Raw genomic sequence first — 20188 nt, forward strand, 5'->3', positions numbered from 1 at the left:
AGAGTAATATATGTACATAATAATACTTTGGTTTTCTTGGCTTGTCCGTAGGTACGTCTGATAAGGATAAGTAAATAAATAATCAAAGTGCCCAAGGGATTTTTAAAATTTTATCCGGTTGAATTTGCCGCCGGGGAATCAGCTAGTGATTGATAAATAAAAACCGGCCAAGTGCGAGTCAGGCTCGCGCAATGAGGGTTCCGTACTACAGTCGTATTTTTTCGACATTTTGCACGATAATTCAAAAACTATGATGTACAAAAATAAATAAAAATCTGTTTTAGAATGTACAGATGAAGACCTTTCATATGATAGCCCACTTGATATAGTCACTCACTTCGAAAGTTGAAAATACTAATTATTAGTTCATGACCACAATTTAATTTTTTTTGTGTGATCTAACCCTAAATTCACGGTTTTCAGATTTTTCCCCAAATGTCAGCTATAAGATCTACCTACTTGCCAAATTTCATGATTCTAGGTCAACAGGAAGTACCCTGTAGGTTTCTTGACAGACAGACAACAAAGTGATCCTATAAGGGTTCCGTTTTTCCTTTTGAGGTACTTCCGTACCCTTTTAAAATCCCGTGGGAACCCTTTGATTTTCCGGGATAAAAAGTAGTATATGTCACTATCCAGTATCTAGGTCTTTAACTATACCCATGCAAAAATCACGTTGATTCGTTGAAACGTGATTGAAGAACAAATTAACAAATCAATAAACCAACAAAAAAACACACTTTCGCGTTTATAATATGGGTAGTGTTAGTGATTAGCCATCCCGCTGTGTGTGCCAATAAAACAAAATAAAAATATTTTTCCGTTCCCTAAAAACAAGTTAGAACTTAGTAAAATAAGTTAAAAAAATATACCTAATAAAAAATATACCTACCTACGTACATATATTTGATTTCCACTTGAGTCCCGTTTCACTAGATATACTATAGCAGTGTCACTATAGCAGATGGTGTCTCAATACATACTATCCATATCCATACCATAATATTATAAATGTGAAAGTGTGTCTGTCTGTCTGCTAGCTTTTCACGGCTCAATCGTTCTACCGATTTTGACGAAATTTGGTACAGAGATAGGAAGGAAAATTTAAGAGTTCCCACAGGATTCTTAAAAACCTAAATCCACGCGTACGAAGTCGCGGGCATCAGCTAGTAAAAAATAAATAGACTGCCGCATGCTGCATAAAAGCCGCAAAAATGTATGCTCCCATACTATACCATTCCTACTTAATAATAATTAGAGACCACCCGCGGCTTCGCTCCGAAATTTGCGCTTCGTGAGAATTTTGATAAATCTAACCGTATTCCTTGTCTACATTAGAAAAGGAGCCTCTGTGTAAAATTTCATTTATCTAGGTCCAAGGGTAAAGCTGGGCATTGATAAGTCAGTCAATGTGTGAGTCAGTAGGGCGATTGTCTAAAACCTGCATCAATCATTATTACAATCTCAATTGTTCTGATTGGCTGAATTTGTGCGATTCTTGTTGCAACAATGCATTGTGGCCAATAGTGAGCGAGCATTAACCAATCAGAGATGATTGCGATCGTGACATTGCAGCTGTCAAACAACCGCGGTAGGGCCACTGGACTTTTCATGTTACTCAGGCATAAAACAACCTTAACTGTACTTCTAGTTCTACCCGACGCGCTTTATGTGTATCAGGCCTTAAGAGTCTGAGCGTGCTCTCTGATCGTTTCCTGCTCTGTGATTGATTGCGAAAAGTTATTGAACTCTAATTAGTGGATAATATAAGAGAAAATCTTATGAATTACTTTTACGTAACGACGCCTACTGTGGCGTATTGTAAAAAATAGATTACCTGCGGTTTTATGTAATGTATGGAAATTAGCTGTCGGAAATAGGAGTAGGTAGAACATAGTAATGACGTTCGATTAAAATTTTATATGAGAGTTGTTATTTTGCGAAAAAGTATTATTACGTCCACTCTTCCCCCAGCTTCTAGAAATATTTTTACCATCCATTTTGCACAATCCAGGCAAACAGTCTGTGCCGCAGCATGTATTGTCACCATCTCATCCAGGGCACAGGCGTCCGGTCTTCCCCCAGCCTCTAGTACCAAGTGTTCTTACCATCCATTTAACACAGTCCAGGCAGCCAGTCTGTGCCGCTGCATGTATTGTCATCATCTCATCCCGGGCACAGGCGTCCGGTCTTCCCCCAGCCTCTAGTACCAAGTGTTCTTACCATCCATTTAACACAGTCCAGGCAGCCAGTCTGTGCCGCTGCGTGTATTGGCAGCATCCCGTCGCGGGCGCGCGCGTCCAGTCTTCCCCCAGCCTCTAGTACCAAGTATTTCAGTACAGCCAGGTGTCCTTCTTGCGCGGCGAGGTATACCGGCGTGACGTCATTGTCCATCGCCGTGTTTGCACTGTTGAACAAATACGTAACGTGAATAAAGACACACAAAAAATTATACAATACAAATGTGATACAAGTGGATACAGTCATCACGTGTTGAAGCAACGTTAACACAAGTCAGTTATTGGATGGGCGACCAATTTCGGAGGTCTAAATTTGGCATTTCTCCATGCCTCGGAGAGCACGGCCACGCTGCTGGCCAAGTGCGGATTGACAGACTTCACACACTTGAAAACATTATGGAGAACTTTCAGGCATGCAGGTTTCCTCACGACGTTTTCCTTCGCCGCTAATCAAGTGTAGGACTTAGTAGTATACCTAGATATTATATTCGTATGTTAGGTACATGTATGTTACATTTTATCGCTCGGTAGTAACTTTCGCTTCCAACACTAAAACGGCTAAAACCACGATATCTATATTTTTTATGTTCTTGAAATGTGAGTTTGCGTGCTAGCGCATGCGTATTGTTTACATGCATAGGGATATATTCGAAGACCATTCAACCGGGTAAAAGTTGAAAATGATATCGGAACTCGATAAGCTATTGAATTTCAAAGGAGGATCACTTTTGATTTTGAATACAAAAACACGGAGGAATACCTACTACAATGAAAGTGATGATGTAAATGTGTAATGAGTAAACCGCTTGGCAACGTTCAAATTCTGTGTTTCAAACGTTAAATTTGAATTTAATAAATTATAGAAGTCCTGTTGAAAACCAAAATTTAGCAGGTTCTCTGTAGTACTTTAAGACAAAAATTTCCATATAAAAATTATTTGCCAAGTCAGAAATTTTAGTATTAAATAATTCGTTTTAGACTTTTATTTCGGCTTATTTCAAGATTTTATTTGATCGAGTGAAGTACTTCCTATTGTGTATCAAAGTAGCACATTCTTTAGACAATGTCTTTAGGTATATTGTATATTTTTAGCAAGGCCATTATTTAATAGTAAATTCCTAAAACATTTGATCTAGCAAACCAGTTTTTTCCGCTTAGCCTCGGTGACTCGCCTTAACTCGATAAACTAGAAGTCGTTAATTTTTTTGACTCTATATTTTCTCTTAAATATTATGTAAGTATAGCAATATAATCTTTTTTTTATTCATTACTAGATAATGCCCGCGACTTCGTCCGCGTGAGTTTCAGTTCTCAAAAATCCCTTGGGAACTCTTTGATTTTCCGGAATAAAAAGTAACCCGGAATGTAAGCTAACTCTCTACCATGTTCATCAAAATCGGTTAAACTGTTGGGCCATGAAAAGCTAGCAGACAGACAGATAGACAGACAGACACACTTTCGCATTTATATTATTTAGTATGGATAATAATATTATAATCTACCTCTCGTTTGCCGTGGAGACCCTGGGGCCATGGAGTCTTAGTGCAAAAAAAAATACCAGACATTTCATAGCCTCATCTGGGTCAAACGGTCAACATCGGTCAACTGTGTCAAAAGGGCTGGCTCATTTTTTGCGTAAAGGATCAGCCTCGCTGTCAGTGGCCAGTGTTCCCATTCCACGCTAGCATGATATATCTATACTAATATTATAAAGAGATGAAATTTGTAAGTTTGTTTGTAGGGGGTAATCTCTGAAACTACTGCTCCGATTTAAAATTCTTTCACCAATAGAAAGTTACATTATTCCTGAGTGATATAGGCTATATTTTATTTCAAAAAATTAGAGATAATTGTTAAATAAATAAAAAATTAGCTACCTGTGCGAAGTCAGGGCGGGTCACTAGTCTATATATATAAAAGGAAAAGGTGACTGACTGACTGACTGACTGATCTATCAACGCACAGCTCAAACTATTGGACGGATCGGGCTGAACAACATAGAAGAAGAAGAAAATACCTACCTTTGTACGAATACCTAAGATTTCTATGCAAGCCACTACTCCAGAAGTGCACAGACTCCAGATAGCTATTATGACGTAGGCATCCGCTAAGAAAGGATGTTTGAAAATTCAACCCCTAAGGGGGTGAAATAGGAGTCTGAAATTTGTGTAGTCCACGCGGACAAAGTCGCGAGCATAAGCTAGTATGATATAAATATAGTATAGTAATGAGATAAGGCTAGCTTTAAGTTTTACTGTAATACTTAGTTAGATATATGCATAATAACCAATAACACTTTTTCGTTGTAACTACGTTGAAAAAGCCACCTGTTACATCACAAGCCCCGATACATCACGAATATTACATCTGATACTAGTTGCCGATAAATTTCACTTTTATCTCGTTTTCACTCGCAGACATGTGACGTCACAAACCAGCTATTACTTGGTATTAGGCAATGTATGTTTTGGCGAGCTCGTCTAACAGGTTCGGCTGCCTATTTCGGGACATGTTATATCAATGACAAGTTGTAATACATAATATCATTAGCATAATATAAGTAACGGTGTTAATTCACGGATTTAAGTCTTTCGTAAGTGGTAGATAAGTCCATGAATAGATATTTTAACCGGTTATTAATTAGATTAATTATCTAACGATACCTATCTACATTGATACAATCCATTAATGGTATAACAGGATTGAGTTCACAACCAAAACCAGAACCTTTTTTGAAAAATGCTAGTTTCGTTTCACATTTAATAGTATTATAATATGTACCTACCACGAAGATCTTGACGAGGCAGGTTGAGATCGAAGTCGGGGTATGAGGCGAGGGGACGCACCGGACACCTGGCTAACCGGGTGCGGGATAGCACGCATGTCGTGCGGACGTGCGGGGCGTCCCCTCGCCGCATACCCCGATTGTCATCTCAACCTGTCCCATACGATACTAAGTAGTAGATACCAGTAGATATAGAAATTCAGTTGTTTTTTTTCGATTTTCAGTAAGTAGGTCGTGAAAAATAGTTTTTTTTAACCTACTTACAGAGAATTCAACCTCAAGAGTACGCATATACAAGGTTTTGCATGAAAACAAAATCGTAAAACGTTGGCGGGGGACAGGGAAGAATCCTTCGTTGTGATTGGTGAACTCAAAAGTCACGTAATCAAGACAATGTGCGGAATGAGGATACCGAACGGGCGTGGGCCGACTTTTATGCTAAGCAACTGCCTAAGCTTGGCGATCGGGGGTGTCTGGCTATTAGGTGTCTATAGGTAGTGGTCTGTGTACCTACTTTACCTACCTCAATTTTATACATACTAGCTTATGTTCGCGACTTCGTCCGCGTGGACTAATCAAATGTCAAACCCCTATTTCACCCCCTTAGGGGTTGAATTTTCAAAAGTCCTTTCTTAGCGGATGCCTACGTCATAGTAGCTATCTGCATGCCAAATTTCAGCCCGATCCGTACAGTAGTTTGAGCTGTGCGTTGATAGATCAGTCAGTCAGTCAGTCACCTTTTCCTTTTATATATTTAAGATAATTTTAAGAATTTACATAAATAGACATTTTTAATATCAAACTCCACATATATGTCCGTAATTTATTTTTCGTTATCATAAAATTTTTTATTGGACTTGTGTGCCATTTTGGATTCTTGATGACGTAGCGTGACGCTACTAATTATTATTACGAAGTGTTGAGACGAACCCTAGATAGCCAAGATAACACATCATTTATATCAAAATAAGTTTGTTAGAGTTATGAGGGTAGGTATATAAACATACAAATAAGTCTACAATTATAATTTATAATCGTAGTTCGCCGCCGCGCCGTGTCAAGAACGCATTTTAGTCTTGGATCGCTTAATTTAGATACTAGTAAACTGATGTGGTAACTTAATTAAAATGCAAATTAATAAGAGAAATTATCGTGAAACTAAAAAGTAGTTAAATGAAATGCCACTTAAACCACGAAATAAACGACTAGAAGGTGATGGTAATAGTTAGTGGATGTTAAAAAAGTCGATTGAATTAATTTATCGTTATCAAAGAGGCATTCCAACACCGACGAGATACCTACTGATATAGTACATATTTATTGTTCTGAGTCTCTATGGTCTAAGACTAGCAATTTAACGTTATTGTTATACTACCTAAAACAATTCAATACCAAAACAGTAGTTTTAGTGATTTAGTATTGTTCAAACCCGCAATGCAAAACTCGGGTCAATGCCCCGCCTACGACGCGGCATTGACTCTAAGTGGCCTACTTACGCAACGTTCGTTGACCTCTAGCGTCAGATGTTTTCGGCCGCCATTGCTTTTGTTTATTCCACACACTGTACTTGCACCGCCGCCTTTGCAGTACCTACTTACTTCGATCCTTTCTTAGCAACAAGTAGTCCTCTCTATTTATAAGTAAAATGGAGAAACTCCGAAGATAGCTCTCTCCAATGCGAACGGCCTAACCTTTACCTAACCTACAATAAGTGATACCATCAGCATACTAAGTAGAAACTGTTTGGATTGGATGAATGAAAAGCTTTTCAAGCACCTTGGGACACCAACGTCTATCGGTTTTTCAAACTATGTTCCCAGCTCATTGCCACTTCAACTTACAGTTAATCAGAAATGAGGAGATCCGAAGGAGAATCTGGGCAACCGACATAGCTCAACGAGTTTCAATTTCATCATCATCATCATGATCAATCCGTCGCCGGCTCACTACAGAGCACGGGTTTCCTCTCAGAGTGAGAAGGGTTTTGTTCATAGTCTACCACGCTAGCCATGTGCGGATTGGTAGACTTCACACACCTTTGAGAACATTATGGAGAACTCTCAGGCATGCAGGTTTCCTGAGAATGTTTTCCTTCGCCGTTAAAGCAAGTGATATTTAATTAATTAAAACGCACATAGCTCCGAAAGTTAGAGGGAGGCCTGGGATCGAACCCCCGACCTCCGATTAGAAGGCGGACGTCCTAACCTAGTGGCTATCATAGCTTTTTACTTAACACACCAGCAAAGGTACTAATTTCAATTTAATATGACGACCTCCCTGGCGCAGTGGTAAGCGCTATGGTCTTATTAGTGGGAGGTCCCGGGTTCGATACCTGGCAGGGGTATGGAATTTTGTAATTTCTAAATTTCTGGTTTGGTCTGGTGCGAGGCCTCGGCCGTGGCTAGTTACCACTCTACCGGCAAAGCCGTGCCGCCAAGCGATTTAGCGTTCCGGTACGATGCCGTGTAGAAACCAAAGGTGTATGGGTTTAATAAAAACTGCCATACTCCTTCCTAGCCCGCTCCCACCTTAGACTGCATCGTCACTTACCATCAGGTGAGATTGCAGTCAAGGGCTAACTTGTATCTGAATAAAAAAAAATAGTTACTAAGTAATGAAAGTATTTACCGTTCCCGGCCGCTGTAAGTCCCAGCTTTCATTTTCACATACTTTTTGTTTTTCTTACTTTTCTTTCCGAACAGTTTACTAGTCACCCGACTGTACGGAGGTTGGGTGTTGTTGAGCGTCATATTGATATATTTTCTGAGTATTTTACACGCAGAAATAACACTTTATATAAATAAAACTATAGTTAGTTAATATTCGAGAAAAACTTGAAGTGAAAAGTGAAAAATTTGCTTCAAACTCGTATGTACTATTGTATGCGAATCTCATGTATAATAAATAAATGAAAAGTAGGTATAAATATTTAATGACAACACAGTTTTGCAAGACAAAATGAGCGTCATAACATACACAACACAGTCCACAATGGATATCGATTAATCGTTAGAAATCGATTCGTTCGGTAATACATGCGCGCGCGCCGCCAGATTCGTTCTCACTGCAAGCTCTAAGGCTCTGGCGGGTTTCGCGAAGCCCCAGCGAAAGTGCTCCGCTTGACACTTGCATATGTTTTCACACAATCAGTTGAATGACACGCCATCTTTTTCCGAGTTTGTTGATCTTTGTATTGATAGTTTGATGACATAGTGTGCATCATAATCGACTAGTTTTGTCAGGCCTATTGTCGTATTGTCGACAGGTCGAGACGGCAATCGGGGTATGAGGCGGGGGGACGCCCTGCACACTCGCACGTCACCCGCGCTCTCCCGCACCGGGTTAGCGCGGGAGCTATGCGGATATGTGGGGTGTTCTCTCCCCGATTGCCATTTCAACCTGTCGCGTACTATACAAAAAAACCGGCCAAGTGCAAGTCAGGCGCGCGCAATGAGGGTTCCGTACTACAGTCGTATTTTTCGACATTTTGCACGATAATTCAAAAACTATGATGCATAAAAATAAATAAAAATCTGTTTTAGAATGTACATACATTATGATCCAACCCTAAATTCACGGTTTTTAAATTTTTCCCCAAATGTCAGCTATAAGATCTACCTACCTGCCAAATTTCATGATTCTAGGGCAACGGGAAGTACCCTGTAGGTTTCTTGACAGACAGACAAACAGACAACAAAGTGATCCTATAAGGGTTCCGTTTTTCCTTTTGAGGTACGGAACCCTAATAAGTAAGTATGTAAGTACATAGTAAGTACTGCATCATACCCAATCCAAAGTTCGACTAATTATATCTACTTACAATTTAGCGATTCTAATGAATGAGAAAAGTTTAAATGGCTTATGCCACGCTGGCCCAGTGCGGATTGGCAGGCTTCACACACCTTTGAGAACATTATGGAGAACTCTCAGGCATGCAGTTTTCCTCACGATGTTTTCCTTCACCGTTAAAGCAAGTGATATTTAATTAATTAAAACGCACATAGCTCCGAAAAGTTAGAGGTGCGTGCCAAGGATCGAACACTCGTCCTCCAAAAAAGAAGGCTGAGGTCTTAACCACTAAGCTACCCTGCTCATCTATCAGAGCATGGAGATAGAGATTTATGAAACAACAATGAACACGGAACGACAAACAAGTGTCACGATCATGTTTCAAAATTTGGAAAAGAAACAAATCTTACTCAAAATTATTTCGACTGACATTAATTACGCAGCAATTCGTGAGGTTGGGTATGGTACAAAGTGACACAAAAGAGCGGTTTTTTCACAGGACCGTCTTTACCCGGCGGTTCAAGGGGTGCAGTGCACCCGGGCGCAGAGCCCTAGGGTGTGCAAGCCAACCGCCCATAAATTTCTATAGGTACCTACTACACTACGACGAGACCACACAACTGGAGCCGCGGGTACAGCCAGTGGCGTAGCAAATAGGGTGGCAAGCCGGTGCCGAAAAGGAAGCAAATACCTCTCCTAAGGGCAATATTGTGAAAAACATCGCGCTCGCTTAGCTCGCGCTTGAGTTACATTTTACTATAGGTATAGTACGGGACAGGTTGACATGGCAATCGGGGTGTGGACGCACAGCCGCACGTCGCCCGCGCTATTCCGCGTACTTATGATTATATAGATACGTAGATACTTTTCGGTCGAGGGTTCGATCCCGGGCACGCACCTCTTTTTGGAGTTTTTGTGCGTTTTAACTAATTCAATATCACTCGCTTTAACAGTGAAGGAAAACATCGTGACGAAACCTGCATGCCTAACAGTTCTCCATAATGTTCTCAAAGGTGTGTGAAGTCTACCAATCCGCACATGGCCAGCGTGGTAGTCTATGGCCAAAACCCCTTTCACTCTGAGAGGAGACCCATGCTCTGTAGTGAGCCGGCGATGGGTTGATCATGATGATGAGATACTTTTAATAGAAGCGGGACGCAGACTAACAAAGCCGGATTCCGAAAAGGCTTCAGTACCATAGATTACAAGCACAAGCTGCGGCAGGGTATACAGAAGACTGAATAGTTTTTCAGGTCATTTTCCAGGTCTTTAACTACACACATATGCAAGACATTACGTCGATCCGATGCCCCGTTGCTACTAGATTGAAGGACAAACCAACAAACCAATAAATCAACAAACATTTTGTATTTATAATATGGGTAGTGATTGATTTTATTTAATGGCAATATTCAAAATGTAAAATTAATTAAATAAATTAATTAAATGCAAAATGTAAAAATGAATGTAAATTAAATTCAAAATGTAAAATTTTTGAAGATTTTCAAAAATAAAAATATCTTTCAGTCTTTTTATCCGCTTTCTTCTTATCACTTGAAGCAACCTACGTTTCTCCAGCATGTCTGAAGCCACGCTACATGAGACGGCGTTTTTCATACACTTTCGCTGCGCCGACCGCTGCCCGAATTGCTACAGATAACATCGAAATAAAATCGATTGCTAAACCGATGTTTCAATTATTGGAACATCGTTTCGTAATCGAGAGGATCATGAGAACCATTATGTTATATTGAATTGAATGTAAGGCCATCTTAAGTGCTTCTTAAAACATATTTTTCTACTGGTTACAGGAATGTCCTTGACTCACTGGCCTCAATTAATACAAGTAAGTATACACTGGATTTGCTATTGCCGACTTGTTTTTGAAGCAACATTTTTTTCGCCATTTCAGCGCTGATAGCAGTAGTGAGCGTCACGTGAGCCTACTTGGAACTAAATGTTAGTGAGAAGACATCCGTCAACATAGTGTCAATACAAAGATAATATGGACAATACCATTTGAAATATTAATTTTAATTCCCGGTACGCTCCGTGGGGCACTCCAAATCAAAAATAACTGTCATTTTGTATAGCACACCTTTTCCAGTGTACCTACTACTTGTATAATTAATAATTATGTCTATTTCAGTGGGTCGATGATAAAAAATAAAAAAAATAACACAAGTAATATAGAGAGCAAACCCCCCCCTGCCAGACACTCTGAAAGTTTAAGAGTCTGACAGGGGGTTGCCACGACACTAACACATTACACACTGGCTCTTAGTCCATAAAAGTATGCAGAACTAGATGATATTTATTTTTTTATTAGTATACCTACATAAACATAAAGTGACAAACCCGCACAAATATTTTAAAACTATACTAAACCAGAAAACTCTTTACAACTTGGCCATTTGCGTGGGTGGTGGATCTGACTCCTAACTAGATAACCTGTGTCTATAGGATGTCAGGGAAGATATTGGCGACTTCGTGTGGTTTTGTTTTTTTAAGGTCCTGTGGGATCTCTTTGATTTTTCCGAAATATCATAATAAGTAATAAGAGAGCTTTGATGCTCGCTGATGACCAAAGAGGAAACAAAACGCACGAGAGTACCTACAGTACGCGGCAGAAAATATTCTACATCGACCTTTAGAAAGAGATAGCAGTTTCGTAGAGCGTTGTCTCTATCGTTGAGACCGATAAAACGTCACATAGGTATGAGCGACAGAGGCAACGCTCTCCAAAGCCGAAATCTCATTCTAAAGGTCGAAGTATAACGTGTAGATACGTTTCATTCTTTTTTTTACATTTATAATATCATAGTTTTGTAATAACTTGATAATTATGCCTATTATGTCATAGAGATAATGCACATATTTTGCACTTATGTCGGCTTTTACAAAAAGCATTGTAGTTTTATAGCCTTTCTTGCTAAGAATATTTAAGTCTTTATTGTTATAACATGAAGGGTTAGAATAATTGACGTCATTTCACTTTTAACTTTCCATTTTTAAAGTTAATAGAGTAATGTGCAATACTATGAGAGTTTTATAAAATAACTAGCTGATGCTTGCGACTTCGCACTTCGTTCGTACGTTCATAACTCCACCATGAGTTCGTAAATCGGATTTTTACTAAGAAAAGCCGGCAAGAAAATCAACAGTTATGTCCCTACTACTGAAAAAGTAACAGCGTAAGATATTGAAATCTTTACCTAGAGATTTAACAATAGGTAGTAATAATATCTAAACACGCAAGCTTAATATAACAATTGACCTTCGCCTTTGAAGCTACATAATTCATTAACAATTAATAAATACATTGTCAACAAGGAGAAAATCTGTTAGACAATGTTCAATTTTCTTACACACTTTCCCATCATTTCTACTCGACAACAGATGGCGTTGCAAAAAACACCTATTGTTATACACGCGGTAAATTGTAAAACTACAAAAAAAAGCGGATACGTTTGTCAATCTGATTTGAACTCTAATTTAAGTAAGATAAAGTTGTTTCCGTATTATATTGTTGCACAATAGGTACATTTAATTGTATGCAAGTAAGGAATAATCATGTATGTACACGTATAATTAGGGAAAGTGATCAAATGTATGAAAATGAATTGCCGGTCACCTCATTTCGAAATGAAATACCTGATTGGATGTATCGAAATGTACTACGAAATGGAATAATGAAGTTGCTACAAAATAATGTGATTAGCATAGGAGCCATTTAAATATTTGTAACTAGTATATTATTATCGTTGCGTGAACGAAAACATCCAAATACACCTAGTTATGACCAAACAAATAATTATTTTGGTACCAAAATGGTACAAACGGAACCCGTATGGTGCGACGTTCTCCATCCGTCTGTCCGTCCGTCTGTCACGAAAATTATTAAAAATAAATAAAAATTATTATAATAATAAATAAAAATTATGTTTTTAGGGTTCCGTACCTCAAAAGGAAAAACGGAACCCTTATAGGATCACTTTGTCTGTCTGTCTGTCTGTCGGTCTGTCAAGAAACCCACGGGGTACTTCCCGTTGACCTAGAATCATGAAATTTGGCAGGTAGATAGGTCTTATAGCAGATATTTGGGGAAAAATCTGAAAACCGTGAATTTAGGCTTACATCGCACAAAAAAAAATAACTTCACTAATAATTAGAATTTTCAGTTTTAGAAGTAAGATAACTATATCAAATGGGGTATCATATGAAAGGGCTTTACTTGTACATTCTAAAACATATTTTATTTATTTTTATGCATCATAGTTTTTGAATTATCGTGCAAAATGTCGTAAAATTACAACTGTAGTACGGAACCCTCATTGCGCGAGCCTGACTCGCACTTGGCCGGTTTTAAAAAAAAAATCTCTTTAATAATGAATTCTAGCCCCATAAACTACCGCTATACAAAAAAAATCACATCATTTTATTACTACAAGACCCTATTAAGCGATGGGACAATCTAGTTATGACGATAACATACTGTGTAAGTAAGTAATTTAGAGAAAACTATTCTAGAACGTAGTAGTTACGCGTTTAAATGGAAAAATGATTGGCAGAATTTCTCTTTAACAACTCTATCGATATAATATTGTAATATCATATATGTATCATTAATAACATTACATAAGATTTATTTAAATAAAAAGTAGATCAAAGTATGACGTAGCCTAAATATTTAATTACATTGTTAACTTCAATAGAAAATTAAGATTGATGACTGTGCATAATTTTCATACGAGCTATTTAATTGTTTGATTGGACGTATTAGCTAACAAAATTAATAAACTGCTATGAATTTGATTTTAACTAGAGTGATTACCAGCTAGTAATTTTGCGGTGATAGCCTATTGGTGCATGTTCGCCTCCTCGTGCGTGCCCGGATTCGATCCCGGTTACGCACCTCTAACTTTTCAGAGTATTGTGCAATATCACTTATTTAACGCTGAAGGACATTGTGAGGAAACCTGCATACCTGAAAGTTCTCCAAAATGTTCTCAAAGGTGTGTGAAGTCTGCCAATCTTGTAGTACTTGTACTTGGTCAGCGTGGTAACCCCAACCCCTCTCATTCTGGGAAGAGGTCCGGGCTCAGTAGTGAGCCGGTGATGGGTTGATGAAGACGATGATAAATTTTGTACCCACCCATATTTTTTTTGTTATTATATGGATCCCCATTCATGGCAGCCTAACATCACAGCAGTCACACGCGTATACCTACTTACGCGCGTTGACCGTATGGCAAAAACGTGTTTCTTGGTCGAAGCAACACGTTTTTTTATCCCAATATATTTCTCCCAAGCTTATTGGTGTCGAGGAAACGCGGTGGATGGCATATTAAAATCGCCAATACCCCTTCCATCTCAAACTGCATAAAAACTGCCCTGCCAGACAAACTTCGCCAAGCTGCCAAGCTTACTCGGGTAATTTTTGACAGTGTGAAATAATAAAAACAAGATTTTGATGAGCCTACCTGACAGTACTCGCTGGTATGGTCTTAGAATACTTCAGCCTCATCGTAGATGCCCGTAGAGGGCGCTCTCGTCGGGGACAAGTCGCCATCTTTATTTTCGAAATTAAGCTCCTTTTTAAACCATCACAATTATTTTCTCACCATATAAAGTCACTCCGGATTCAAAATCCTTAACGAACTTTTTCGAGTTCGATAAGCACAAGTTGAAACTTTTTCCCAAAAGTTTTCAGTTTATCCTGTCAATGATATATTTTTAGTCTGTGGTTGAATTTAACATTGCATTACACAGTGTAAGTACTAATGATAATTAACAGTATGATCACTTTGTTGAACAAAATCAACCTCTTTCTGTCCAATATCCATAATATCTCTTTCTCGTTTATATATCCGTAATCCTAATCTATTATTTATATTATCCGTAATGAGTCTACAAAATAACACATCACTATACACTTACAAAATTAAAGTTAACTTCTTGCTATGATCATAAATAGCCACTTTATCTTCTTTAATCACATAAAAGTGCTAATTGGCATCTAAAAACTCAACAACGAGTCGGACACGTAATGATTTATACCGATATTTATTTGTGCTAAATTATATATCTATTATATCTACTTGAAACTCACGACATATATAAAAGCATATCTAAACTATATCATCACCAACTAAATACTAGAAAACGTTTTTTAAATATAATATATAATCTACATATAATAGTAAATCACAGCAAGCGCAAGATATTACGACAAATGTCCATCACAAGTGAAACCAACCGCTTATATGCGCTCGCTTCATATAAAAACAATATAAAAAATGCATTTTCCAATTGACAAGTAATCCATTATATGCACCAGAAAATTTGCACGAATAGCTGAGAGGAAACCGGGCGGCACATTTGATCACGCGCGTCGGTTATAATATACGGTTATATACCGAAAAATGCTATTAAATCCGGTGATATATAACGTATATTTTGAGCGTATTTCACGCTAGATTAAAGGTCAAGATTATAGTATAATATAGATAATTAAACTTAAAGTATATAAACATTAAAAAGTTTTAAAAAGTGAACTCTACCCAAACAACTTTTTACACATAGGGCAGTTAATAAATTAGCCAGTCTAAAATCTAATTAAAATATTTAAATAATGCATAAATCTTATATTCTACAAATCATAAAAATATTCATTATTATGTATATTTTTATGATTTCTTAAGAATATTTTGGTATCAGTATTCAAAAATAGTGTCATAAATCTATGATGCTACAATAATACTAGATAAAGATCATAATAATTAGTATATTCCAATAAAAATAATATATTTTATAGTCAAGCCTAATAGGTAAAACTGTGCTGATAGTCAATAACTAGGTGAGTAGGTATTTAAAATTATATTAAGCCTTATTATTAAGTAGAAAGTGAATGCTAGCAAGAGCACACTTAATTAATTTTGAAACGGCAAGGAATAAATCAGAATAGAATAAGACAATTAATTACGTTTTTACTAAGAGCTATTGAATAGTCAAATTTATCTACAACTGGTTAGGGTTGCCTTTCTAGTGACAAGAACTTTCAAAAAATTCGTAAAATTTGATTGGTGCATAAGGAGGAAATTTTACTATGAGTTTGAACTAAAACATTAACATCTGAATGTTTGACATGTCGTCGTACGTAACGAATCTCCCAACATGTTGAATTTCCGTACGCACTGCATAAACTCAGATAAATTCTTTGACCGATTTCAACATTTAATTAAAATGTCAAACAAGTTCGTTCCTCTCTGACAAATTATATGATAATGCAAACGCATTCTGATAAACTGAAACATAGCTTTAAGCAATATGTTTTTATCCAAATAATTATTTCGTCAGTGCATAAGAAAACATCCAATTTCGGAAACATTTAAAATTTATCAATTTAGCAAAAATATCTGTGTAAGTATATTGACCTAAATATTATAAAAATTTAAAAAAAAACTTTTTTTAAGATGATCGATAAAAACAAAAGTTATAAGTAAATAAATTAATGAGAGCAGAACATTCTCGTACTAGGGCGGTGCAAGCAATGCATCTTATGTTGACAGATATATAAGACAATCGCTTATTGTATTCAGATTACGGATGCCATTGTTACGTGCACTTGACCTCGATAAATATTGTCGTTATGTAGATTGATTAATCTCTTCCGGCTTAACGACTAAACTTTTATCTATAAGAAGTAAATACTGTACTTTTTTTACTTTAGTCGTAATGTAATAAAAGCGAGTTTTAAAACTGATTTAAAGGTTTTCATACTGTCGATATTATGTAGGTACTACTTATTACTATAACACGTAGTTAAAGAGAAATTTTAATTGTTATATTTTAAAGCGTTTTAGCATAGATAAAATTAAGGTTCTAATAACTATAAAAATATGTGATAACTTTCTTGTTTATTTTTTCACTGTGATAAAATAACTAAAGTTCTTATTTATTCAAACTATGTGAAAACTTTGTTTACCTTTCTTTATGGTGATAAAAGATAGTTTTAATATCAACAATAATGAAGTTTTTTTAGATGGATACGTTGCTACAACTTTCATATTACAGCATTAATTAACATCATTATTATTACATATTTATACATTCAAATTAATTAAAATTAATAACATAACTATAACTGAATTGAAAAAAATTATCATATTTTATTTATCAGTTCCGACAGACTTCAGTTTTATTTTTGTTAATTATGTTTTTATAATTATGTAAGTGTAATTTAATTTGTATTCTTGTAGCCAGGGGAGACTAATTAGACGACTGTTTTTTTTTCAATAAAGAATAATTATTAACAATAAAAAGACCTATAAAAAAAGTAAAAAAAAAGTATAAAAAAAAAAAAAAAAAAAAATAAAAAAAAAAAAAAAAAAAAAAAAAAAAAAAAAAGACCTATTATGATTCCTTATCACTAAAAACTAAAAAGTACCTCCGTGTAAATTGTCACCACAAGTCAACCACAGACTAAAAACATATCAACAGATACATAATTAGGCAGCAAGTCCAATCGGTCACTCACACACATTGCACTCGAAACGAGCGCACGCAGAGTACAATTTCACTCGACTAAGTGCATTTCTAGGTGAACAAATGAGTTCTGATTATGGTAGTGGGCTTGGAAATGGGCTTAGCGGGACGCGGTAGCGGAAAATCTTACGTAAACATTCCAGTTTCTGATAAATGTGATGTGTACATGATTTCATCGATGCAGCTTAGATTATAAAGCTGGCTCTACTAGTCTCTACGAACTAAACAGATGATGTTTTGCATAATCATACTAATTATACGTATTATATGAATCCGAAACTGTGTTTGTTTGTTGGTTTGTCATTCAATCACGCCGCAATAGATCGTCGTGATTTTTTGCACGGATATTATAAAAGATATATTTAAAAACCTGGAAACTGACATAGGCTACCTATTGATATTTTTCTTTTTAAATATTTTTATCCTCATTACATTTTTACAAAAAATCGAAAAGAGGGAAAAATCAAAAATCATAAATCATGGGATTTATAGCTCTAATTGTGCGCATTTAAATTTTGTAACATTGTCCAACTTTTATTCGGTCTATAGTCTTATAATTTTGTTTGGATTATCATAATAATATCATTCCTTGACGATCAAAATTACAGCACAGTTAAATTATTTTAAGGGTAAAAAGATAACTTTTGACCCATAATCACCCGCTCTCTTATGCCGCGTGTTCGCATGGTTGTGCTTAGAAATATTTCTTACCCACTTACTTATAGAGCTTCACAACATGTTTTTGCATAATAATATTATATTTTCCAAAGGCTCCGTTAATAACAGTTCCGCACGCGATGTTAAAAATTACACATTAATTATATCTATCATTCATTTATTATTCGGGAATTTTACTAGAGACTAATAATTTTGATTATCAGAATCTTTGATTACAATTTTTTTATTTCCCTCTAACACCTTGCATATGTAAAGGCTTTAGACGTCCGCCTCCTATTCGGGATGTCGAAAGTTACAGATATAGCTTGCATCCCGGGGAAGGACATCACAAAGTCAAAAATCAAAGAGTTCCCACGGGATTTTTTAAAACCTAAATCGACGCAGACGAAGTCGCGGGCATCATCTAGTTCTTTATAAATGGGGTCAGCTGTGAGGTGATATCAATCGCTCCGTGTAAATACTGGTCGTCCAACTAATCTGAGTTACAATCAAATACTTGGTTAAATACCAGAACTGGTATTACGCGTAAGATTGCTATTTCAACTCATCATCATCAACCAATAGACGTCCACTGCTGGACATAGGTCTCTTGTAGGGACTTCCACACGCCACGGTGATGCGCCGCCTGGATCCAGCGGCTCCCTGCGACTCGTCTGATGTCGTCCGTCCACCTAGTGGGGGGTCTTCCAACACTGCGTCTTCCGGTGCGAGGTCGCCAGCTATTTCAATTAATTACTGAAAAATATTTTTTGAAGTAAGTATGTCAAGATTAATTAATGTTTTTTCTCCATTTTATTTTACCGTAACTGTCCAGCTGTATGTTACCAGTTTGGTTATAATAATATCTTAATTAATTTTATTGTGGGTTCGAACATTTCAGAAAATACGTCCAATTTCGATACCTAATACTATTTCGCTGTTAAAATGGAGTTTTACTAACTATGAAAAATTTATGAAGTTTTTGAACAGTTCAATTTACTTAATGCATTGAGTTAAAAAAAATCGCGATCTACGATAAATCAAATCTGTAATACATCGTACTTATATTTTATTTTATTTTTGAACAATTACCAAATTGACATCTAAAAATTTAAAAGGAAAGAGAAAACCAGGAAAAAATTCGTTTCGGAAAATCATTATAATACAGGTACGGTCTTACGGTATTTTTTTTTACTTAAACAGATCAATAAACTTCTAAATTGTTTAAGAAATCCTTAACTTTACTTGAGATAAGTAATATGTTACAAAAGTACCAGGCTCACATAGTCATGGTAGCGATCTGCAGAGTGTGAAGATGCTCAGATTGCATTGCGCGATACTGCTCGCGGATAAGCGCAATTAATTCGGTAACGCTTTCACCACGGCGTTTCTTTATATACGCTTACAGAAAAATGAGACGGGAATATTCATTGAATAATCATAGACAAAGAATGGTTTTATAATTGGCCATAAATGTTTGCCGTTCGTTACGTGCGCTTCGAATTACTTTTGGCGCAATACCGTAGACCGTAGGTATCAGTTTTCAAAAGTTCATTGAGTTATTTCATAAATAATTAACCTGTCCTAAGTACTTTCTCCATTTAAGAATTAATTGAGTTTTGATAAGGATACTATGTACTGGAAAAAGAAACACTAGAAGACGACTATCTCTTTGATCAGATGATATTATCACCAAGCTTGCGTGAAAATGTTGAAGGAGACCGCGAAGAATGGCTAGAATGAGGAGGCCTGTATCTATCAAAGCATAAGTAAAAGAGAAATATTGTGTTATCACAAGACAATCTCACTAAAGTAATAGATGATGATACTAAATGACACCAGATGATGCTCGCGGCATCTACGTGGATGTGATCATCAATGCGAAGAAGCAATGACTATCCAATAAAGAAAGTACTGAATATTCCTACCATACTTTGTTTTGTATAAAGTCGCAGTTGATTTATAGATAAGATACCTATTGTTTATTAACTAAAAATTCTCATGTAAGTGAATTCAATATTATTAGCGAGAATAAAGATCTTTAACCGTATACCACGAGGGAGAGGACAGGAGACCCCCAGCCACATGAGGGTCCAATGTCGACACTCGGCAGGGACGACCTCCCTGGCGCAGTGGTAAGCGCTGTGGTCTTATTACTGGGAGGTCCCGG

General features: G+C 36.7%; 1 protein-coding gene across 5 annotated transcripts in view; it reads right to left on the reverse strand.

Annotated features, from left to right (window-relative positions):
• The window catches only part of f (espin protein forked), a 110521-nt gene that overhangs the window by 47822 nt on the left and 42511 nt on the right, over positions 1-20188 (reverse strand). For all 5 annotated transcript variants that reach the window (XM_069504867.1, XM_069504866.1, XM_069504865.1 and 2 more), the window contains exon 3: positions 2224-2407. In XM_069504867.1, coding sequence (XP_069360968.1) covers positions 2224-2407 — 184 coding nt within the window. The remainder of the gene's footprint in view (positions 1-2223; positions 2408-20188) is intronic.

This window comes from Maniola hyperantus, chromosome 19 (assembly GCF_902806685.2).
Source record: "Maniola hyperantus chromosome 19, iAphHyp1.2, whole genome shotgun sequence".
Lineage (NCBI taxonomy): Eukaryota > Metazoa > Arthropoda > Insecta > Lepidoptera > Nymphalidae > Maniola > Maniola hyperantus.